The 24,785-nt window shown below is 37.9% G+C and overlaps 1 protein-coding gene across 1 annotated transcript in view; it reads right to left on the bottom strand.

Moving 5' to 3' along the window:
• Positions 1–24,785, bottom strand: part of LRIG3 (leucine-rich repeats and immunoglobulin-like domains 3) — a gene marked incomplete at its 5' end in the record, with an annotated part of 34,445 nt that overhangs the window by 7,550 nt on the left and 2,110 nt on the right. Inside the window, 10 exons of the mRNA XM_010281380.1 lie at positions 269–589; positions 4,112–4,275; positions 6,863–6,934; positions 7,303–7,374; positions 8,044–8,124; positions 9,523–9,666; positions 10,086–10,229; positions 10,525–10,668; positions 12,758–12,901; positions 13,551–13,685. Of these exons, the coding sequence (XP_010279682.1) occupies positions 269–589; positions 4,112–4,275; positions 6,863–6,934; positions 7,303–7,374; positions 8,044–8,124; positions 9,523–9,666; positions 10,086–10,229; positions 10,525–10,668; positions 12,758–12,901; positions 13,551–13,685 (1,421 nt within the window). The remainder of the gene's footprint in view (positions 1–268; positions 590–4,111; positions 4,276–6,862; positions 6,935–7,302; positions 7,375–8,043; positions 8,125–9,522; positions 9,667–10,085; positions 10,230–10,524; positions 10,669–12,757; positions 12,902–13,550; positions 13,686–24,785) is intronic.

Raw genomic sequence — 24,785 nt, 5'->3', positions numbered from 1 at the left:
ACTTTTTTCCCATCTTGTTACATAGATTTTGCCAAATTTACTATGAATTTGGCCTGTTATTTGTTTTTTCCCATACTATGTTTCAGCACAATAGGCCAAATGTAAAACTGGACGGCGATCTTGGAACTAGACACACTTTAAGAAATACTCTCAGATTATTAAGGGATCTTCTAAAAACACAGATGATGAGAATGGAAAAAACTGTGTTTACATATTTTGATTAAAATCATTCTACTTCAAGTCCACAAGCAAAAACTAACATACTTACTGTTTACTGTAAGCTTGGCTTTGACAGAGTAGGATGAACCAAAATGATTTGAAATAACACACTGGTATTTCCCTTCATTACTGAATTCAACATTGCGTAGTCGAAGGATGGTAGTGTACTCCATCACTTCACCACCCTGTGCCCGGAGGTGTGCATAATTCTCCATTTCAGCATCTTGCAGTAGTTCATTGTCTTTCTTCCATGCAAAAGTCATTGGGGAATCACTGCTGCTGGCTGCTGAACATACAAAACTCAGATTGGAGCCTTTGATTGCTGACTGAGTTTCTGGCTGGACAGTGATCTGTGGTTTAGGAAAATCATCTGCACAGAAGGGAGAAAAAGGAAAAGTAACACAGAGGAAGAGAAAAAAAAAAATATATGTGCGACCTGAGGACTCTTTTTAGAAAGAGTTTGTAAGCCTTGTTTTACAGGTTTGAGAGAAGAGTCAGGTAAGTATTTATAAAATGGATACACAATGCTTTCATTTGAAATTTCACTAGCCTTAGGGCATTTAAAGATGACACATTTATGAGTTTATTGTGCCGAGTCATATCTTATTGAAGAGAAAGCACATTTAAAAGCAGACTGTGTGTACAGTTTGTTCAACAGCAGCACTAAAGAGGCGAAAACTACCCCCTGACATCCGTAAGAACTATTCTGAATGTCAGTCATGAAGCCTACCCTTCGTCTTTGCAACACCTCAGGTTGCTCTGAGTTTTTCTGTATTGAAAGCATAGTTCTTCTGCCACCAGAAACTGCAAGTTGAAGTCAAGAGTTTTCCCTAAACTCACAAAAAACAATCATGTACAAAGATCCAGTGATTTGCGGCTGTGTGGTCAACCTTACAAACACAACAGTGCTGAAAATCCCTCAAGCAGGGCAGCACCCAAGAATTTCAAGTGATTAGTTTCTGGAGGTCCCTTTACTATTGGCAAGTTACCTCCAAAGTGCCATTTTGTGAGTTTACAGAATTGGCTGCCTTCTGAATATTCTGAATATTCTGCCGCATGTACATTGCATGTGCAAAAGGAGCGAGCAATTAAACGCTCGGTCTCCCAAAAGCAAAAGCCTTGGCGTATTCCCAACTTTCAAGATGTCTCCAACCTCCTGACAAAGACACAAGCCCAAGTTTCATAGGCGCTGCAGGAAAAGCCCTGGGGCCCAACTACTCCTTACTGCAGACCCTGCCTGCACTGCAGAGAATCAGGTTTTACCCAGGCCCTTTGCCTCCTTACGTCTCATCTGTTTGGGTACAACATACTAGGGTCAAAGCATAGTTTCCCTGAAGAATCTCCACGTTGCATGTTACAACAGAAAATGAGATGTGCGGATAGCCTCGAGCTGCCTGCAGAATACCTGCAATCTGGAGCTGTGCTCCAGCAGCAGGGCAGCATGGATCCCCCGATCTGGGACCCTAAACATGGGCCTTAAGAACCTCCCAGGCCATTTGGTTTTCAGGCTTCATACTCATGCCTTAAGTCCCCCATGACAAACTATACTATTTGCAAATTGAGTTGATAGTTATCCCTGTGCAAAGTCAGTGAAAGTAAGTGAAACATTGTAAATTCTTAAATTAGCCTTGTGAAAGGACAGGAGAACTTCATTCTGTTTTAGTTGTACTATCAATGGAATAATAGAATATTTAAAAATCTTAATTATTTGTCAGGAAGGGGGGATGAAAAGGTCACTCGAATAAGCAGATACTACAGAATACAGAAGAACACACTAGGATAAGGCTGGCAGTGTGTTTTGTCAGAACAGAGTAATTTGAGAGTGTATTTAAATACAGGTATCACAGAAACCCCCCCACACTTATGTACAGATACATAAACGCATATACACACTGCCACACATACTTTCTCTGAGAAATATATTTCTCATTTTATAGAAGCCACTTGACTACTGTGTAACAGAAAAAAAGCTATTCATCACCTAGATGGTACTCTTTTAGCATCATTATGTTAACTTGATGTCATTAATACAGGTCAAAAAAGCATATACTCTTATTTTTCTTCTACAGTTACCTTTAGTACAGAGATGTCTCATGATTTGTTTCAGCTCGAAAGACATGATCTTAAAAAGCGCAAATTACCCAGACTTTGTGGTTTTTTTAGTTTCACACATATGGAACCCTTGCGTAACACATGCTTTCCTTGAACAAATTTAGGATGACTCCCTCCTATCGCCTAGGTGTTTTCAAAAACGTAACTTGGCACAATTTGGAGGATTTATACATGCATATAAATTATACATAATAGATTATTTATTTTAGTTGTAGGCAGGTCTTAACACAGTCCTCTTGAAAATTCTATAGAAGCAAAGGTGGCCATTGTAAAGTTATAAGGCAAGGTGTGTACACCAAAATGTCTAGTGATGGCACACTTTCCATTTGTTGATTGTATTAGGGGATTCTAGTTAATCGTCCATGACAACTACTTTATGTATTAAATGTAACAACTTACTCTTAGTACATCCCTTTTTGCTAGTATCTTAAAGGTTTTGAAATTAGTTTATTAAAAATGGCATTCAGCAGCTAAAAGAAAGATGGCGATCCCACGTGATTTAACAAGAGATACACATTTAAATCCCGCCATTTAATTTCTTGCCAGAATAAGTTTCTCAAAAATAAGGATGTCTACTTCAAATATACGCCATTAACTAAGTAACCTGTAATTTCCTGTACTATGTAAATTTCTCCTTTCCAGTAGTAATTAGATTATGCACCACCTAGTCATTATTTAACATTAGTATATTAAACATTTGACTGCTAATAGGAAGGGAGAAAACAACATTTTTGTACACTACTTTATATTCTGTGCCTGTTTTCCCACTGAAAAAAGGGTATGAGTTGTAACAGTAAAAATTAAGCTGTCATATTTGCTATGAGAGGAAAGTTAGAGAAGACAAATATGGTTATGTTTTGTCACTAAAGAATAAAAAGTTTGAATTTTCTTTAGTAAGAAAAATAACATGTAAACAACAAAAATATATGAAACACAGTTAGCTTTTAATTTCTTGATATTTTCAAAGTTCTCAATGTATCAGAGTACTTAAACACACATCTTTACTCTGAATGCTTAGATGCACTTTGCTTTAAATAGAGAACACAACAAATAGGTGATAATGAATGTTACTAAGCAAACACAGAGAAATTTCACTTTTAAGGGGGATGCTATCACCTCAAATCCTCAAGTCTTAAAGTAAAAATATTTTACTTGCATTTAGTATCTGGTGTACTGAAATACAAATTATCAGTAGCGTAACTGTGGTAATCAGATGTTTTAAAATACAGTTTACATACAGGCAATAACTTACATGGTTCAAATAATTTTTGAAGTAGACAACACAGACACACAGAAAAGGTCACAGCTGAGGCCAGTATGGCTATTTTACCCTCAAATTTTCTCAGCTCTGGAATAACCCCAAGACTGATGAAGTATGAAAATAATTTACAAATACTCAAAACCAAAAATTGCATCTTAAGTTTGCCAAAATACGTCTCACTTAAAATGACAGATATCTAAAGAATACCCATCTTTAAATCTATAGGCATATACGTTTACCACCACAAACTATTGAGCCTTCCCTTGCACGCTATGCTATGTACTACGTAAGCAAGCTGTACATGAAATACAAGTCAGAAAACTGTCACTCCCCAACGTATACAAAGCCACAAGCTTTGAGCATCTACATCACAGTTTGGGAACAGAGAAGCAAATGGTAACAAATATTAAATCCTCTCCATTTCATTAGAGAAATCAAAACATATCAAAGAACCACGACAAAAATTAATGCTTTCAGCAAGATTTGTTCTATGGAATGAGGAACAGAGATTATACTCACCACAGACAAACCCATCTAGGCTGACAGCAAAAATACTTCTCCCTTTTAGCAGCTGAGGATGGGCACAACTGGCATTTACAAAGCTCTGAAAGTTGTTCTCTGACATCCACTGTGGTAGCCATTTTAACTGGCAGTCACACAACAGACTTGACGTGTTTAAGTGCCTAGAGAAAAAGCAATTGCATTTAAAGTCTGTTGACTTAGTTTTTTTCTGTTTGTAATACACATCTATATGAGCGCACACCTGCAACAAAACTAAATTTTTAGGCTAAATATGTATGTATCACGAGAGAAAGACAGCAGTATTATTTAGCTCAGAGTTGGTGACACCATTCTCCTGATTCCTGCATTCTACAAAGCAGACATGTTATTCTGAGCTCCTAGCTTCTGCTACAAATATGAGTCCAGGCAGTCAGGCATGTTTGTAGTGTCTTGGGTACAAAACTACAGTCAGCAGCAGGACGTACAGAACATCATATAGGAAAACAGTCCAGAAGGGAGGTGCTCTGCATGCTAACATCAAAAAATTCTGAGACAATTTTATTCCCTCATTTCCATTTCAGTCAGAATTTATCTTGAGGAAGATATTTAAAAAGGAGAGTAGGGAGACAAAGAATAGTCAAAGTGTTGAAAATAACAACTGCAGAACTGTTATCAGCTTACCTAACCTACGCGAGTACCTACATTCACAGAGGGAAAAAAGAATAAGGAAGCAAAGGGATACTCTGTGAAGCATCTAGAATCAGGAGTTGAAGTAGGAAAAGTTCTCAGTTTTGGCTGAAAACTCAGATCACCCTTAAAAAAAAAATATTAAAAAACACAGTCAGTAATAGAATTCCTCTCTTCACATCTTACCTGTTCTTGGAGGAAAAGCAAAACTAATTTATGGATCCAGGGAGAGAAAGAGCTTTAAAGATAAATGAAGGCATACCAATTCTTGATTTTTTATTGAAGAAAAGGAAGAATGACTCTGTGCTTTTTTTTCACACTAACACTGCATGGATAAAACCTAGCGATGCCAGCTCACCAGCTGACACCGAGATGAAACAGGTCATCCTTCACTAAAGTTCTAGGCGGCATTCTTGTTCGTCTTAGGAGGCAGAGAAACCACAGCATTTTTTTGCTATCCGGATGCAATAGGTATCTGTCATATTATTTTCAGATTTACTCTCTAGGAGCCTCAGAATAAAATTATGAGATGGGAACTTATACTATATAACCTTACTTCTGGCAAAGTACTTTCTACCATCTGTCTACATCTTCCTCAGACACAATGGATGTCTACCAACTGTTTCAAAGAAAAGTACAGGAAAAAAAAAACAACCAACAAATCTTGAATAGTTATTTCATTGAAGAGTTCAGTCTGGTATCTTGTAGCATCTCACACCTCCTGGAGCTGTGTTAGCCTGTCGTTCTGTCATATTTGATCACTCTTCATCTGCATCAATTGTCAGCACTGTGCTCCCACCACTTCTCTTGTTCCAAATCTAGAAATTGCCCTGCAGCTGGTTGAGTTGAGTTCAGCAAACTAATAAAGCAACACAACCAGATCCAACTCAAGGAAGAGGAAAGGCAGAAAACCCTTGGCTATGGGTAGAAGTATGGCTGCTGCTTTCTAGAGCAGCTCTAGCTACACTAGGATATGTGTAACATCAAACTGAACTTTGAGTGAGACAGACATTGTCTAGATATAATAAAGAAATATTTTACAGTGTGAACAATCATACACCGGAACAAACTCTCCAGAGATCTGGTGGAGACCCCAGTACTGGAGGTTTTCAAGACACGACTAGACAGTGTGCTAGATAATCTCATCTAGGCTCCCTTTTCCACAAAAGGTTGGACCAGACGACCTTCTGAGGTCCCTTCCAACCTGGGCTGATTTATGATTCTATGAAATACGCAAGGCTCCTCATTACTTTCTCTATGGCACCCAACATGGAGTAATACCATAAGATGAAGTAGAGAGCCAGCTGCTAGGCTGATACTTGATAGGAGTCTGGACAACACAAATTAAAAGCTCCAGAGAAACTCCAGGAATTTTCTACTCATGAGAGCAGCATCTGTTTTTTATTCTTCAGTTTGTTGACAGATTATCCACAGAGCAGCTCAAGACAACAGATCTGACTAGAGAAAGCTGATATGAATAGAAGGGACATAATATACACCCAAGAGGAAGAATTAGCTGTGCTCAAAACACAAGGAACAGTGACAGCGTTTTTCTGCATTGATCAACAGAAAAAGAGGGTAAGTGGACAAACTCACTAGAAGAATACATTCTTCCCAGTGACCGCTTCATGACTTCTCTGAAGACCTACCCCTTTGCTACAACAGGGCAGAAGGACCCAATTACAAGCACTGACAACCAGGTCTTTACAAGAGAATTACAGCACTGCATTTCACTGGTCCAGTAAGCTTTAGCTCAGTGATAGCACTGCTGATCTTACAGCACATTACATCAAAGTCTCCCTTACTTAATACCTATTAGGGATCAGCCAATTTAAAATAAGGACTCTAGACAACAAATGTAGCAGAAAATGAATGTCTCCTATCCTACACTATCTCACTTAAATACAGTCATAACACCACAAATAAAAAAGACAAAACACTGACATACCCTTTTTACATGACTTCAGAGAGATTACAGTAGGAGTTTATCACTGCATCAGGCAACATTTTACAAGGCTTTATTTATATATTTCTATGGATACATATATTTAATAGAGGTGATGTCTTTAGATAGAAACTTACAATTCTTTGAGTTTCTTCATTTGTGAAAATGCATTTCCTTGAACTGACATAATTGCATTGTTACTTAGATCTCTAGGGAAAAAGAAGAAAACCAACATTAGAGAAGGAAAGAGTAATTTATTAAACTGAATGTATTTAAGACTCAAGGAATAGTTTGCTACCTTAGTGATATAAAAGGATCCCCTAGCTCAAAAACTAAAGAGACAGGATTAAAGGAGTTTTATAGCATGCTTAATACGTAACACTTTCTGCATTAATTCCAAAATTCAGATTCAGCATAACTCCAAAAGAAAAGATCCTTTTAAAGATCACAGTAGCAACCAGGGTAAGTGTGTTTCATTCAAAGTCATAAGTAAAGCCTGTTAGTCTACTTGTATTTCCATTAATATCAAAATTCATTTTTTCCAATATTGGGTTAAAAGTGAATTTCTACTACTCACAGGTGTTCAAGTGCATCCAAACCAGAAAATGCTTTCTTTGTAATGGATCTAATCCTGTTTCCTTGGAGTATCCTGAAAAACATAAGTACATGATGCAAAAAAGATGCAATGAAATGGAAGCATTTTTTGAGCTGAACAATTGCATTTTTAGCAATTATTTCTAAACTGTGATTAATATTCACCATTCAACCTTAACTAATACAGCCAAATGTCTCACCTCTAAAAGACACCCGTATATTCTCCTTGAGTAAACATCTAGATTTTACAATGATTTTAGAAGATGTTTAACGTGTACAGTTCAGTGATATGGATTATTCTAAATGTATACACATAAGCATCTTTTTATTTCATAGACATGCATTTGAAAGTGTCAATGTAATGAAGCCACTTCCACTAGATGCTGTGTTACTTTATCAAAGACTATTCCAGTCACTATGCCTTTGTCGCATAATGCACTTGTTACTTCCTATTATGGAAACCCTCATTCTCTGAGAAATGTTTCCATAAATAGTAGTAATATTTAAAATATTTCATATTAGTTTGACTTGAAAAATCTGGAATTTCTTTTATAGAAAGGGAACATTTTATAGAGAACAAAATGGTAAGGGAGGAAAAAAAAAAATCATCTCAGCTACGGAAAATATAACATCATTAAGTGTTGGTCTTGTCACTTGAAGCACACATAATCTAAGCTAATTTTTTTAAGGAATAATGAAATACAAATATTGCTGCAATACTCACAGATTCCTAAGTTTATCTAGGCCAGAGAAGGCACCATTCATGTCTTCAATAGTCCATGATATTTCATTGTTTTTCAGATCCCTGTTTAAGGGGGAGGGGGAAATAAAACCACAAGAGCTATTAAAACGAACAAGGTACATACTTCTTCAAGAGCATGTATTATTTAAAACAATTTCTGAAATAGCTTTCTGGTAGGTTGTTTTTTGTTTATTCGGGTTTTTTTTTTGTTTGGTTGGTTCGTCTTTTTAAGAGAAGATTTTCCTGATTAGCTATTTCATTTCAATTTTTACTGAGAGACTTTGAAGACTATCAGTACTGTTTCCAGTGATAATTAAAAAGATCACAAACCCAACGATTTTAAGAATCGTCAGAAAAGAAACCCACATTCCCCTGCAAGGGCATTCAGATACAGAACTATCATAAGAGAAGGAGCGTCACAGGAAGGGAAAGGATCAACTGTTATCCCTTTGAAACAAAATACACTCATGCTTTTTTAAGTTCATAATATTAACACACAGAAATTTATTAATAAGTTAATCACTTTTACATCCTACAACATCCACAACACTATCTTAATTATCTGTGAAGCATAAAGAGATTAGGGATTTGTGAAAAGAATGGTGTGCCAGCAAAAAATCAACAGGGTAGGGCTAGAGGAGAAAAGAAAAAATCTAGGACGAAAAGCCTAACACTTAATTCCTAGAGACCTCGCAAGCCTCTGACTTCCTCTCTTCATGATCTGTATCTCTCTGTATACTTAAAAAACATAGCGTACACCCATCTGAACTGCATCTTTGATAGATGCCCAAAGTACATGTGAGCAAACCCCTGAAATTAAAACATCAGTACCCTTTTCAAAGTCTAGAGCGAAAGGCAACCATTTAATTCATTTGGCTAACAGATGGGTCAATGGTATGCAACTGCAAGATTTTACTGAAGCTGAATATATTTAGATTAGTTTACTTCTTTCTTCCCCTGCCATTAAAAAATGATATTTCAAGAAATGCTCAGATGCTTAAAGCAATTGCTCAGTCACGACAAGCATCAGCATCCATAGTAACACACAGTTTTTGAGCTTTGTCTCCTTATTTCTGCCATGAGGGAAAAAGTTGATTCAGTTAAGATGATCAACTATGATCCAGACCCCTAAAGCTGTGGATAGCAGTGCTGCTTGCTGCCTTCGAATGGAGACATGCCTTTCCCATAATACTGCTACTGGAAGTTCATATCGTAATTGCTACCATCCATTACGCACAACCTTAAGGAAAGAGGATGTCCTCCTTCTCCCAACTATTCTGAAAAAAAAAAAAAATGCTACTATAAGAAAAACATATGCTGACGTAGGAAAGTTAACAAAAGGCTCTTGGATATTTCCAATGGAAAAAAAAACACCAACAACAATGAAGAAAATAAATCTATCAACAACGAGGGTTTTTTCTTAAGGTTTTTGACCTTAAAAAATGAGTTTGTCAAACTTACAAAGTCTGTAGACTGGAAAGTCCCCGGAAGGCACAATCAGCAATGTAATTTACTTTGTTGTTTCCAATGTACAGTCCAACCAGCACACTTAAACCAACGAAGCTTGAATCATCTAACCTTGTTAAGTGATTGAACGTCAAATCTCTGCATAATCAAGGAAAAAATGTATTTGAATGTTTGTGCTGCAGTACTTGTTACCCAGTTCAACCCAGGTGAATTTTCAGGGGGAAGAAAGTTTTTTCCCTTACAACTATCACAAAACCTACTACGCCATTTTTGATCACACAGCTTGTGTATCATTTTTGGTAATTCACAGATTACTGTAAAATGCATTTCTTTCATTTGAAATTGACTGTGTTACAGTTTTAGTACAACTACCATAGTGAAATGAAGAAATCACGGTTGGCTTCAACTTCTTCAGTAAAATACAACTGTTTCACATACGAAAAAGTTGTTGTCACCTTGGAAACTTTGTTATGAAAAATTCACAGATCAGTGGTAAGAAGCTCATGCTTTGGCATGTACCCGGCTTTCAAAACTGTGATAGAATAAAAGCTACTCACAGCTCACTGAGCTTTTGGCAAAATTCCCAGGCATCAGGACTGATCCTGCTGATGGCATTTTGGCTGAGATGGAGTTGCTGCAGCATCAGCAAGCCATAAAGCCATCCTTTGGTTATCTCTGTTAAGTTGTTATGGTCCAGCTGCCTACAAACACACACAAACACATACAAATAGATAAAAGACATAAGGTTCAGAAACTCAGGGGCGTGTGTGCTTTGCCACAGGTCCACATCTGACTTCATGATACTGGATAGATAGCTGAAGCCTCTATTTACACTTAAGAGTTGTATGCATGCACTCAGAATGTTTTTCAAAACACATCAGAACAACTTAATTAATTAAAAAAATCTTTTAATTTTACCAAGCAATTCCATTAATTTTGTGCAATTCTCCTTAACATGTTATCAGCAGAATCTATCAGCAGAAAGTTGATACTTACAAGACTTCCATGTTGGTTAATCCCCAGAAAGCACCATCCATGAGCCTAGTAACCCCATTTCTCTGCAGTTTTAATGATTTCAAAGCTGGAAGTCCTTGGAAAGTAAGCCCATCTATTTTTTTAATTTTGTTGCGATTCAGTTCCCTGCATCAATAAAATTTACAGTTACAGCAGAGTAAGTTTACCTGCATGCCAACAAACTGTCTTCCCTCTCTGGGAACAAACCTTATTTAAATGCTTTTGTTGCACATAAAACAACAGAGACAAGACGTAATAAAAATCAAAGATTTTACTGCAACACATTATGTTTAACCATGCTAATACTGTTCTGCCTTTCTCACACTGAGGACAAGTACGTGGTTCCTTGATTTTCAGATTTTAAAAATCCTTGCAGACCTAGAATGTCATGGTTAGTCCTGTTTGCAAATTCAAAAATGAAAGCAAGTTCCTAGTGTTTATCCAGCAGCAGAGATGCTAAGCTTAACTTGTAATTGCAATTAATAATAAGTCAGAAAGAAAAAGTTAAAATTTTTAGTTGTGGTAACTAGGCAAAATTAAATATCCTGGGTGATGCCTCTTTCTTAATCTGGCATCAAGTATTCATTACCCATTCCTCCCTCATTCACCACAACCAGTTACAAATCAGTCCTTTCTTCTTTCTCAGGTGGCACTCACCCTTCTGCCACTACACTACTGCCCCTCTGCATATCCTGGAAGGGAGTTTATGAGGCATAAGTAGCTGGCGGGCAAGCTGCAGTAACAGTAGTACTCAGTATTTTCTATTTTCCTGCTCTCCACAACACTTTCTGGGGTTTGGTCCTTTTTAACTCCAAACCCAACACCAACCCCAAGCAGCTTTCTGACTTTCTAAGCTACATGAAAAGGGAAGTCTAGCCTCACACAGGCACAAAGAACAATGTTAACTACTTTTATAACAGCGAATTTTAAAGCAGCTATCTTTTGCTAAATTAACAGTTATATTTATTAGCAACAATATATAGTATAAAGAGACAAGATTAGACAATATTAAGGAAAGGCCCTCATACAAGTGATCATCTGCCCTTTCAAAAAGATCTCAGATCTATCCACCTGCATCCTACCAAATCAAGAAGAATCCAAAACTCACCTCCTCATAGGAAGTCTGATGTGAACCCTACCTGATAACAGATACCCACCCAACAGAGAACCCTACTCCTCTTCCTGTGTTTAAATGTGCATAAGCAGCAAAAAACATTCAGTAAGAACAGCCTTCAGTTTTTCGCCACTCCTCTGAACACCTCTTTCAGGTGATAACACAAATTTTTTATTTTCATTGCAGATTAGCTACCTAATATAACTAGGTCAACCTACCAATTAAATTGTGAACAAGCAGAACTTTTTTAGGCAAGAGTATCACCAACTTCCAAAATTTCAGTTGAATCTAAGGATCAGAAAGTCTACTAAGGTTGTTAACAAATCCTGAGCTTTGCAGGACTGTTCTCACACTCTTCTACTGAGGCTTGAGTCAAACTTTTCTTTAATTTGTGTAACAGAAAAGACACAGTCACTGTCTCCAGATGTGTCAAGCATCCTAACACTTTACTGTTCTTATGACCTTTCATTTCCAAGGTTAACCTAAGAGAGTTAACTCTTGGCTAGCTATTATGGAAAATGGTTATTCAGGATCTGACAAACTGCAGTCCTAGCTCATCCTTTTGTCAACTTCCTGCATTCTACATTTTTTTGTTTTAAAAAGGTATTTCCTCTTCCATATTAAAGAACTTTATTATTTATTAGTTAAAACATTTCTAGACAGCATTGTATCAGTGAAGCTGATGGAGGTCTATTTACTCATGCATATCTATTGTCATACCTTCTGAAAGCAGATTAATTCCCTTCATTTCATCAAGAAAGCACAAAATAAATAAAAGACTGCTGTAGTGAACTACGTAAGTTTACTTCACTTAATATTATTCCAATGCTTTCTTACAGAAATACTGCTATTACCCCTTCTCCAGCCTCTTCATTTTTTTCTTTTAATAAGGAAACACAATTTTAAACACAACGACTATTCACATTTCACCAATATAAGACTAGTTTTGTTCAGTACAAAGCTGCAGTTAGTAAGGGTTGTAGTAATATGTTTTCTGTGTCTGTCTCACTCTGCCTCTGGTTAAATTAAAGGCTAAAGTTCAAGCACTGCCAGTGCTTTGGAAAACCTGAAAACAATTAGTCAATTGTAGGTTGCACTTACAGGTGCTGCAGATGGGAGAGTTTAAACATCTTTTGAGGGATTGCTGAAATTTTGTTCCTGTTCAGTTTCAATATTTGAAGTGTGGTAGACAAATTGTCAAAGGTACCAGGCTCCATGGAGGTTATTCGGTTACTGTTAATGTACCTGTTGAAACAATGTCTAGAAGGTTAAATTTACAGTTATTTAATAAATTCTTAATACCAAGTAGTGAAACACAAAGCTCTTGCACTGCCTACCCCTTGATAAATGGAATTTCATTTATCACATTAATTAGAGTTCTTGACAGCTCAGTCTATGGTCAAATGGTATTTCACCACCAACATTTTGATCTATGCTGCAGGAGGGTATTATTGGCAGAACATAGCATGCTGCAACCCCATTACTTTATTCTCACTCAGTATAGCTCTGGCATTGCAGTACTACTGCATAAGGATTAAGATAGATTCAGAAAAGTCTACCAAATTCCATGTAACTTGAGACTAGCCCAACTATGAGGAACTGAAGTTCATTTTGTTACATAATTATTTATCTCAAGAGATACATCTATTTGTTTCATCTCAAGATAGTGACCTTCACTTTTTATGAACTAAAACATCTCATGGCAAGAACTCATGTATTCAAGTTAGCAGCTTATGTTAAAATCAACAGGTGAAAGTACAAATAAGTATTTAATGCTTGTCTAAGTGAAGGAAGATTTAGTACCTTAACAAACAGCTGCCAACCTAACTTTTCCAACAAGTTTTTTGAAAATAACCTGAAAGAAAAAAGAAAAGTAATACTAAGTTTTACTTACAGATACTTGAGCTGTAACGATGGAAACGATGATATTTTTAGCTCTGATATGTTGTTGTTACTCAAGTCCAAAGTTTCTAGACTCTGAAACGGCTTCAGATGTTCAGACAAGATGTTGGCAATCTTGTTACTGGTCCTGAAATTTAAGGACAGTAGTCAAAAGACTGTCATTTCCAGAGTAAACACTTGTTAACTACATATGACTCTGACGAAAGTTACTTCTTAATTCCCCCACTTGAAAATAATTTCTAGTTAAAGAAAACCAATAAAGAAACCATGTTCCCTAGACATAACATTTATTTCTAGCCATTCCAAATCTGAAATTGGAATGCCCTTAATAAATGTGTTCATCAACATTTCGTAAAACATATTCCCAGCAAATAAGATGAAAAAAATTGCATTATAATCCCATTACTGCAATTCATGGCTTTTAGAACAAGATGTAAAACTCTATGATCATCTATTTCTGAACGGTACAAAAATCTAGTAGCTGCATTGAACAGTATGTCACAGTATTGTAATGAAACCAGATTAGAGTTGTTTTCTGTTTTAACCAAATTAACATCATAGTAGCTAGATATTTTGTTTTGGGTTTTTTTGACAACTCCTACAGCATGAAAATCAGACTGAATTCCCATAAAACCAGAGCTAGATTAGAAGAGATGGATGACAGCACGCCCCCTCAGAAAGACATTCTATAATTTTGCAGTTAGATCTAGTATTTCATCTATAGTTTTTTTTCTAGTGAGTTTGCAGAGAATAAAATTTGTGCTTATTACAGAGGTTCTGGATTTCATGTCTGGTCAAACTTCAGCTAAGCATCACACCCAGTTCTACAACAAAAATTCTGCAATTGTTTAAACATATGAGTATCCTAGCCTACTATAAGGAACACCCCTTCTTTCACCTCCAGTGAAATGTACTTCTTCCAGGGATCATATTTCGTGTTCATACCCAGCAACCTACCTGTTTTTCCATCCCAACTGCATAGCGTACAGAATCATACACACACATCAGCAACATTAATAGGGTTATTGGTTTGGGGCTAACGGTACACAGGGGAAAACAGATCACGACCAATTAAAGGAACGTAACCTGAACTGTTACCTTGGGAAGTTCAAGTCAGTTCTGGCTGTGGTACATTCTGTACCTACCATGATGAATGATCAAAATTCAGGAGCTCTCCCCAGCTCCTAAACATTGCAGGCAAAGGCAATTTCAGTAAAACTATCAACAAGAAGGTTGATTCTGGAAGGTGTTTGCCTTTGTTGGAAATACTTGCTCTGGATCAAATAGTAAGCCACACTTTCAGGATAACATGGACAACCCTCACATATTCAAGGAGTGTGGGGGGATTACTGCTCAAAACAAAAAAGTCCTGCCTCAAAAACTAAACCAGAAGTTAGATTACTGGGCCTTCTGACCACATGTGGGAATGGGTAAGTGATCTTGCAGCCCCTCCAATGCTGTGCTTGTATCGTGTTTCATTCCCCGGGCTGTCTGGTAGAGGTACACTGCATTTTTTTAACTCTTAGCTGAAAGTATTTACAATAAATGGAAACAAATTACTTTAATCAAAAACAACAACAAACACCACCGCCATGTGTCAGTTCCACTGGCCAAATAACACTGCGAGTTAGATAACAGGTCATAGAGCCTTGCCTTTATGCATTAGTTTGTTTATAAGGTAATTACTAACAAGGTATTAAAACTGCCAATTACTTGAGTGACGAATAAAATTTTCCTTGCAGTAAGAGTGTGCTCCAGCAGAAGCCAGCAATTTCCTGAACTGCACGCCTCCTAAATTGCAGTGTGAAAGTGTTCAGTTATAGAGACGGCTTGCACAGTGCTGCCTTTGTGTCAGCACTGCTCCTTAAAACAGAAATTCCTCACAACTGGCAGGATAATAGCCCCTGTATTATAAAGTTTAGTTGGACCTAATGGAACCGAGTAAAACGCTTATACAGCCTTCAGATTAGCCCTTAAACTAACTGGCAAATTACCCGACACAGACCAGATTACAAGAAAAACAAACAAACAAAAAATCCAGCTTGTTTGTTCCAGGGAATGTTTTCCTTTTTGGAGATGATAAGGTCATATTGTGGGGAGAAAGTAACTTCTTTTGTTCACTGAAACAGAGCTATACATCAAAGTCCTAGTCTATCTTACAATGAAAATCACACCAGCCCTCAATGCACCTTCCTGCTTATTCATATTTGTAGAAGCTACTCACATGCAAAATATCTAAATGGTTCAGTCCTTATTGCCCCACCCTCCTAGTCCAGTTTTCTCTTATTTAAGTGCCATAATTCACACCTGGAAGATTATCCAGTGCTGAACATATCCAAATAGTTCTAATTTAAAGCCCAACTCTAGTTAAAATGAGAAAGTTCAATTCAAATTTTATTTTTCTTCACAATCCTCACTTAAGGAAATCAAATAAAAATAATGTATCAGCTTCCTCATAACTGCCAAATCACCATCAAAATTATCAAGAAGAATGTATTTGAAAATGCAAGCCTATCTAATTGTCAAGGCAGAACCAAACAGTATCCTCTGGGTCAGCACAATGACATACAAGTACGTTCATGGTGGGGAAAAAAAAAAAAAAAAAACACGAAACAAAACCTCCACCTTTCCAGCAAAGTGCTGTTATTACTGTGCTCAGACGAAAGGAGCTGCACACATTGCATTGGTTTCATTTCACAGACCCTCAAGGGGAGGTCAGAGCAACCAGAGATCCCTTGCAACAAAAGAACCAGCACATTAAGTTCTCACAGAAGGAGACCTGCGGCAATCTCATTACAATTTCTTCATGTGTAAGGAACAGCAACACACTGCAGCTTCCTCACAACTTCTCCTGTTACAGCTAACGCAGCAGGAGCACCGAGGAACACAGATAAAAGTACACCAAAAGTACCTGCATGAATTTAAACATGCCTTTTGCAATTTGAATGCCTACACCCTGACTTGCAGAAAAAAAACCCAAGAACCAAAGAGTGCATGCAGACTGATTTAATTATTTTTAAATAAGCCTGTTTGAATACCTGCTTATGATAGAATATCAGTTTTTCATTAAAGGTATGAGAAACCTTAGCTTTCCATCTCAGCATTCATGACTAACCACACCACTAGGCCAAAACATCTGTAACAGCCCTATCAATCACGATCTCAAGATTCATTCTATATAAACAACAGCTACAACATATCTGACATACTGACTTGTACTTTCCTTGGCTCTGGGGAAATGTAAAGCAGGACAGCAACTTCCGTATCAATTTTGTTAAGGATCTAGCTAACACCATTTAGACATAATAGTTCTTATGTTCTGAAAAAAACAATTTTTAAAGATCTGAGATAGTATGACTAAGTATCTCTTGATAAAGACTGTCAATATGTAATGTTTTCTACCTAAGAGAAATACCTATGCAAGCTTCATTACTCTGATCCTGTAACATGGAAGCCCCAACCCAGAAACAGATTAAGACCTAAAGTCCTATCTTTTGTTTCTATTCAAAATCTCAGCACTAAAAAAATACTCTTGCACTTCCTTCTCCAGCATAACTCTCTGCCAGGTAGATCTTGAACTGCTGTGTTTTGAGAAATCTCTTAGTCTTGTCTCACACCATGATCCTGACAAGGAGCATGTGTAGGAGTCTGGAAGTGGAGCAATCTGGTAAAAACCAAGCTGCTCAGAAAGACAATTTTGAAGAGCTGTGTCTGTGCAGCCTGTTCTCCAAAGCTGTTCGATGTAAAATAACTGTTTTAACATCTGTGTGATTCTGGACTAAGACAGTATCTCCTGTCCCTCAGCTAAGCCCTGAGAGGCAGAATATATTGAATTTGCCTCAAAGAGGCAAATGAAATCATAGTAGAGTCTCTTGCTAGAGATTAAGAGCATATGTAAAGAGAAAAAAGCACTCTGCTAGGTCTAGATACACCTTTCTGAGTAGTGCTGAAGCCAAGACACTGGGGTTCACAGACATTTGGTTTGACCCTCTTTTGTTTACAAGGCTTCCAAATTAGAGCTGGCTTGGAGGCAGCCATGTCAGAGCGCAGGCGTGGTGCTCCTAACAGAGCACGTATCGGGTGACTTTTTTCACATTTCCTCCAATCGTTGTGGTTGCTTCACCTATTCTCCCTCCACTCACCTACTGATGTCATATGAGTCCTGGCATATCATCTATTGCTTCTTGCACTCACCCTGCCTTCCCAAACTCCTTTGGACTTTTGGAGCTCTTGTAAGAAACGATGTCAAAACACTGAGTGGAAGAAAATTCAAGCAAAACAAAAAAAAACCTGTATTAAAGATGAAAGATCAAGACTCTAATAAAACTCCTCAGAAAGTGCTGGAAGACTCATGTTTTGTCACTTTTAGGATAGGGCTGGACAACTTTAAGAAGCACATACCAGAATTGAGTCTCAGTAACTCCTACAAGAAGAAAGAGAAAAAAGATCTTTTTTTTTCTTTCTGTTTCTATTTATTTTACTACTAACATTAGCCAGACTGTAATGAACAATTACATCATTTAAAATGTTGTAGTTATTGTTTCAAGCTCAACACTACCCTTACAAAAAATCCCGATATGAATGGGACTATGCACTTTTCTCACTGTTGAGACATCCAACTGCACTGAAATAAGAACCTCAATTTTTTTGAATCTTTGCAACTGTTAGATACAGAAATATTTCAAGTGAAACTGTTTCTCTCCAAGATGAAGATGCCAAAAATAGAGCCAGGATTCTGGCTCACTTCCAGTCCTACTGGTAGGTCTACAAGTCTGATGCCTCCTTCACACATAGGCTTCTCACGTTCCTTGTGGCAAGCAATTGCTCTTTCTTTTGAAGGTCTCTTTCATTCCATGATCCATGTCTGTCACTGCTCTTTCAAGTCAGATGTCAGCAAGTCTCTGCTCTTATTTTTGTGCTTTTTGTGGTATACAGGCATAAAGTAGAAAATGTAAACTCAGTTATCTGTAGGCTATTGATGCATTGTCCAAAACTTAAGACCAAAGGTTTATTGATTCCTAAACCAAACATAAACTGGGAAAAGGGGAAAAGAAAGAGGCAGAACGAAACAACTCTGAGATCAGAGATGTTTTCATCATCAAAAAGAAGACAGAGGCAAATCCAAACTTCCAAAACATGATACTACCATAGCAATTCTCTCCCGATTCCAGTCATAGTACCAATATGTAATTAATTAAACTTTCTTTCCAAACTCTCTTCTTGATACCCTGGAGTCTGTTTCCCATTACACTTTCTGGCCTTTCCAAAATAATCACGTTACTTACCACGTGATAGCCAAATGAATGTGTAAGTTCACTGCTTTATTTTAACGAAGGCAAACAAAAGCAATGCAGGCATAGCTATTCCAGCATGAGCTGACAACAGGAATAATAACCCGTTGCAGACTTGGTTCACTCTGTGACTGTTAATGCTAAAATATTAGACAATTATAAGTATGACCTAGATTAAACCCAGCATAATGCCCTCCAATATTATAAATCATATTTCTTATGTGAAGGATGGACTCGTTAAGTAGAAACAGCTATCCTTTATTATCACACAGCCAACCCTCCCTTTTGGAGGGTGCAGACCTGTGCAGTGCAGTGCACACTTCAGACTGCACACACCTCTACATCTACTCCTAATCTCAACTCTTAGTACAAGTCAAGCAATGTTCTCCTGTCCACTTCTATTTCACTCAAGGCACTGAGTCATTACATTTCACTGCTCTATTGCAATAAACACCTACCGCTTCTCTAAGATATAACCCCAATACTTATGCCTGACCTCTTAACTTCATTCTGACTTGCCTCATTCTCTGTACTGTACACCCTACAACTTGGCACTTCTTCCTTGGTAAAATTTCCTACCATTCTTCCCCTTTGTCACACAGGAACAGTGTTCTCCATTTTTCTGATCCATTACTATTTTTTTTAATTCATCTTTTTCTTTAACACTGTTGATCAGAAAATCATGACATATTTTTCCACTGCAAATAGCGCATAAAATTTGCATTCTTTTCCATTCTCATTGCAAAAGCATTCATCTAGGCTCTCACTACTTTATACCAGCTCTGGGTTTCTACATACTTCTTCTCTTTCCCATCATTCAGCCTAAATTGTTGCCATAAAAATCTAGTTTCCATGTCTGCAACTCTGACTAAGACAGGTTCCTTCTCAAATTCTTTCATTTACTTCCTCTTAGTCTCCACACCAAATGTCAAAGACTGCAAGAACTAATTCCAGTAAATTGCTTCGCTCTAGTTTTTTGCTCACAACTTCAGCCCAAGTCACACATGGTTTACCACCACTCTCATTTTTGGGACTTTCTCCAAGTAGCCTTACGCCTGAAGCCCAGTCTGGCATTCCTCTATCCTTTCTTTCAATCCTTCTTCAAAACAAACTCTTCCAGGCAGCATCCAAATCTTAATCCTTCCCATAATAAAGTGGTAGCTGAAGAGATGACAAGGATGTAAAATATTTGACCAACATTTCCTTAATATTGGGAGCCAGACTTCAGTTTAGTATGCTAGCTTTATAAACACACAATACCACTTTCTCTGGCAAGCGTAGAAGGGAAAGGCATCCACTCCTACTGAATGTAAGCTTTCATTTTCAGGAGTTGCGTCTAAACTTCTTTCTTGTGACTGTAGCTTTCTAAATATGAACTGAGACAGCGTTATCCTGGATTTTACAAACAGCTTCCACTCACAGCCTACTGTGAGATGACAAACAGGTAGATTTCTCACACCTACCCCTACTGCAAACAATCTTGCAAACAAGGATTAAGAAAAAAAACTTCTATCTTTACAGAAAGCCCTTCTCATGAGTCTTCCTCATTAAGATACTGCCACACAGTGCAAACTGTAACTCTTATTTCCACACTGCGCTGGGGCAAATGCATAATCTGTTTTTCATGCTTGCTCCAATTAATTAAATTTTCATTCTCAAGATGACTATCTGAAGCATAATCTGGGATGCCCATTATGACAAAACATACTTAAATATACTTTTTCACATTTTAAAGAGAAATGGACACACTACTACAAGAGAATGCCTTCTCAATAGTGTAAGGGATTAATCACCACTTTTCTTCAGTAACTGCATTTATGCATAAAGTTAGATAGGCATTTAAGCTGTATGTCGATTAATCAAAGCCAGGATGTGACAGTGCATATTTAAATTTTGGAAAAGTATCTTTCTGGCAACAGAGGTTGTTTTTATCCGAAGTTCCATGTAGTAAAGGTTTGTCTCGCATCGGAGTTAGCTCTGTCTCCACTGCCTGATAGCACAGTGCTTGACCAACCTCAAGAAACACTTTGTAACCAGGCCTTCCATCAATGAGACTTTATTCAGATTAGACCAAAGCATGCCATCCACTGAAGAAATTTTACTGATGACTGAAAACAGGATTAATGAGCAAGAGCAACTAAGCAAGGTAACAGGAAGGAGCTAATATAGTAAGACACAAAGCTAAACCGGAGCTCTTCTGATAATTTTAAAATTTCAGAACTTATTTATGAAGCCTAGTATACACTAAAACTTGCACATCTTCTCCAATAAATTAGTGCTTATTTCCCTACTTGACACAAAACTGATCCACCTATCTAGAAACAATGAAAAATAATCTGTTTATTCTCCCAGAACTGCAGAATCTTCCAATATAAAATTACCACAAATGTTTAAAGCAATTCTACATTCGTTTAACTGTTTTTACAAGCACTTCAGGAATGTAAATTAGGAAACGTAACATATTTTAGTTCTAGGAATAGATGAATACAGTATTACTGTGTATGGTGTCTGTATGTTACAGATTTCTGGCAATCAGTTGTTACATCCAGTATCCTCCCCAAAAGCTTAAGTTATGTTGTCAAGCACAACGGGTATGTGACCTGGCTTCCTGGCTAGAGCCACTGTGCTGACGGGAGAGCTGGCAGTTTCCAGCAAATGGCTGAACTTCTCTCTTTATGGCCTTGATAAACTGCTCTCTTCCTGCCTTTTCTCACAGAAGACAGGAAAAAGGGTTGAGTGGTTGAGCAAAAAGAACAACCTGCAACATCAATTTCAAATAATTTACTTAGATGGTCAAACATGCTGAGAGAGACAATCATAGAATCTTTGGGTTGGAAGGGACCTTTAAAGGTCATCTAGTCTAACCCCCCTGCAATGAGCAGGGACATCTTCAACTAGATCAGGTTGCTCAGAGTCCCATCCAACGTGACCTGGAATGTTTCCAGGGATGGGGCATCTACCACCTCTCTGGGCAACCTGTGCCAGTGTTTCACCACCGTCACTGTGAAAAATTTCTTCCTTATATCTAGTCTGAATCTACCCTCTTTTAGTTGAAAATCATTACCCCTTGTCCTGTCAGAACAGGCCCTGCTAAAAAGTCTGTCCCCGTCTTTCCTATAAGCCCCCTCCTTCAGCTACTAGAAGGCTGCAAGAACGTCTCCCCGAAGCCTTCTCTTCTCCAGGCTGAACAACCCCAACTCTCTCAGCCTGTCCTCATGGAAAAGGTGTTCCATCCCTCTGATCATTTTGGTGGCCCCCATCTGGACCCGCTCCAACAGGTCCATGAGTCTTTCCTGTGCTGAGGGCTCCAGAGCTGGATGCAGGACGCCAGGTGAGGTCTCAGCTGTGACCTGCTGGCCACGCTTCTTCGGATGTAGCCCAGGACATGGTTGGTCTTCTGGGCTGTGAGCACACATTGCTGGCTCACGTCCAGCTTTTCATCCCCCAGTACCCACACGTCCTTCTCGGTAAGGCTGCTCTCAATCCCTTCATCCCCCAGCCTGTACTGATACCAGGGGTTGCCCCAACCCAGGTGCAGGACCCTGCCCTTGGCCTTGTTGAACCTCATGAGGTTCACATGGGCCCATTCCTCGAGCAAGTAACATCACCATAAGACAGGCATGCCCAAGTACATTGGCTAGATGTTTCAAAAGGAACCTAACTTTAGACATCTAAAAATTAGTTTAAAATAGATATCTAGATGGGCTTCAGTAAGAAAATCATCTGAACTATCTTAGGGAAGACAAATCGCTTCAAAAAGAGCCTTTTCTTGTGCGTTCTTCCTGAAGAGGATCTACAGTTAGCAACTCATGCTTACAATGTCAAACTTTCAAGAATTTAGGGTAGGGAAGATGAATCCTACTCTTTGCTCTGTCTGGAACATACTGTATCTGTTAGTGTCAGCAAGCTATCACAGCTTCACAACCTAAGGCCTCCTGACCAGATTTAGCACAAAGTACCACCTATTTAATTCACAGCAGTTTGCAGATTCCCAGGAGGCTCAGAAGGTTTCCTATGCCACATATGACAGGATACATACTCATCAGATGAATAAAATCATAGATGCATCTCCAGCCATGTAATGAGAGTGCACCTGCATGTACTTGTATACTCCTTCACACAGACAAGGTCTTCCCTGGGTGGTAGGGGGTGTGTGCCTGCCTGATACTTTTCTCTCCCATGGTGTTCAAAGTCTCAACTGGCATCCATAAAAACTAAATGTTGGCACCATTGTTTCACGTTATAGACAGGCCATGACCATGAGACTGGGAACATCTACTGCTCTGGGTATGTTTACCCTGCATAATTCAACAGTATGTAAATATCTAAGCTAAATAAATATCAATTAGATAGCTAGAAATGAGGTAGCTCCAGAAATGGAAACTACACTAACATGATAATCCACCCATGCTTGTTTATACTGCTCAAAGAACTCAGACATACAGTGCTGTATGGAGATACCTGCACTATTACTCTCTTTAGACAAACCAGCAGTGTAACTTCCTTTGCAGGGCAAGAAAATTCTTGCAGAACAGGTGAAATTCTAAAGCTCCACAGCTGAGACACAAGTACTAAGAAGTGAAAAAAAATTCTTGCAAGAAGAGAGTTTCTTCAACAATGAAGATTTTGGCAAAAATGGAGGGCACCACTTACAAAGCATTCCTTGAAGACTCCTTGGAAAAAACAACTGGCTTTTCAAGTGACAGTAATGAACCAACGTGTATGTGTCTCATAAGAAATGTAATCAAATCAAGTTTCAGAAGACTAGCACCCTCTTTTCTGCTATTATTTGAAAGTCAGAACAAAGACTCAACAAGGAAACAGTGGTTTGTTTTGGAAAGGTTCCACAAGCTCCTTTCATATAAGTTTAAAATCCTGAAGAAAGTCATCAGATGTTTCAAGTACAGTTATTCTTTGAAGAGTGGTTCTAAAAATTATGTTCTAATTGTTCCATATGTGTTCTGTTCGCATGACTTAGATATATTAACTCAGTTTGATTCAAGCCCTCCAAATTACATCCAGCACAGAAAAAATAAGTGAAAATATTTTTTTACTTCTAAACAAAAGTATCATTAGATTGAATATTTGTCCATCTACGATACCACTATATTACATATATATTTATGCCAGACAATTGCTGTATGTTTTTACAGTTTTCTTTATTTATGTTCTTTTCCGTAAAATGAGATTTAACATCTCCACATAAATAACTTCCAACCTGTAAGAAAAGGAAGCTCAGGGGAGACCATATTGCTCTCTGCAAGTACCTGAAAGGAGGTTGTAGTGAGGTGAGTGTTAGTCTCTTCTCCCAAGTAAGAAGTGATAGGACAACAGAAAACAGCCTCAAGTTGCCCCAGGGGAGGTTTAGATTGGATATTAGGAAAAATTTCCTCATTGAAGGGGTTACCAAGCACTGGAACAGGCTGCCCAAGGAAGTGATGGAGTCACTATGCCTGGAGGCATCTAAAAGACATGTAGATGTGGTGCTTAGGGACATGGTTTAAGGGGTGGACTCGGCAGCGTTTAAGTTAACGGTTGGACTTCATGATCTTAAAGGTCTTTTCCAACCTAAATGAATCTATTCTATGTTTTGAAGAGAAACCTTTGTAAAAGAAACATGAAGCTTTATTTTTTTAACAATGCAATACCACTCTCTAATTCTATGTTCTGTATCTGTTTTGACACAGAACAATGTCTCAACTATTATACAATGACATTCATAAGTTAATGTAAAACCTTTAAATTACTCAATGAATTATTTCTACCATATTAATCTCAAGGAATCGCTGCTGTGGTCATAGAATAGATACTAAATCTCACCTGGAACACACTTACATTCAGTAATCTCCCATCACCACACAGAAGTAATGGAAATTAGAATGAGAACAAGCTAGCACCCAACCAGACCAACTTAAACCGGACTGGTAGTATGATAA

Source organism: Phaethon lepturus, unplaced genomic scaffold, assembly GCF_000687285.1.
Source record: "Phaethon lepturus isolate BGI_N335 unplaced genomic scaffold, ASM68728v1 scaffold532, whole genome shotgun sequence".
Taxonomy (NCBI): Eukaryota; Metazoa; Chordata; class Aves; order Phaethontiformes; family Phaethontidae; genus Phaethon; species Phaethon lepturus.
This window is presented reverse-complemented; position numbering and strand designations above follow the sequence as displayed.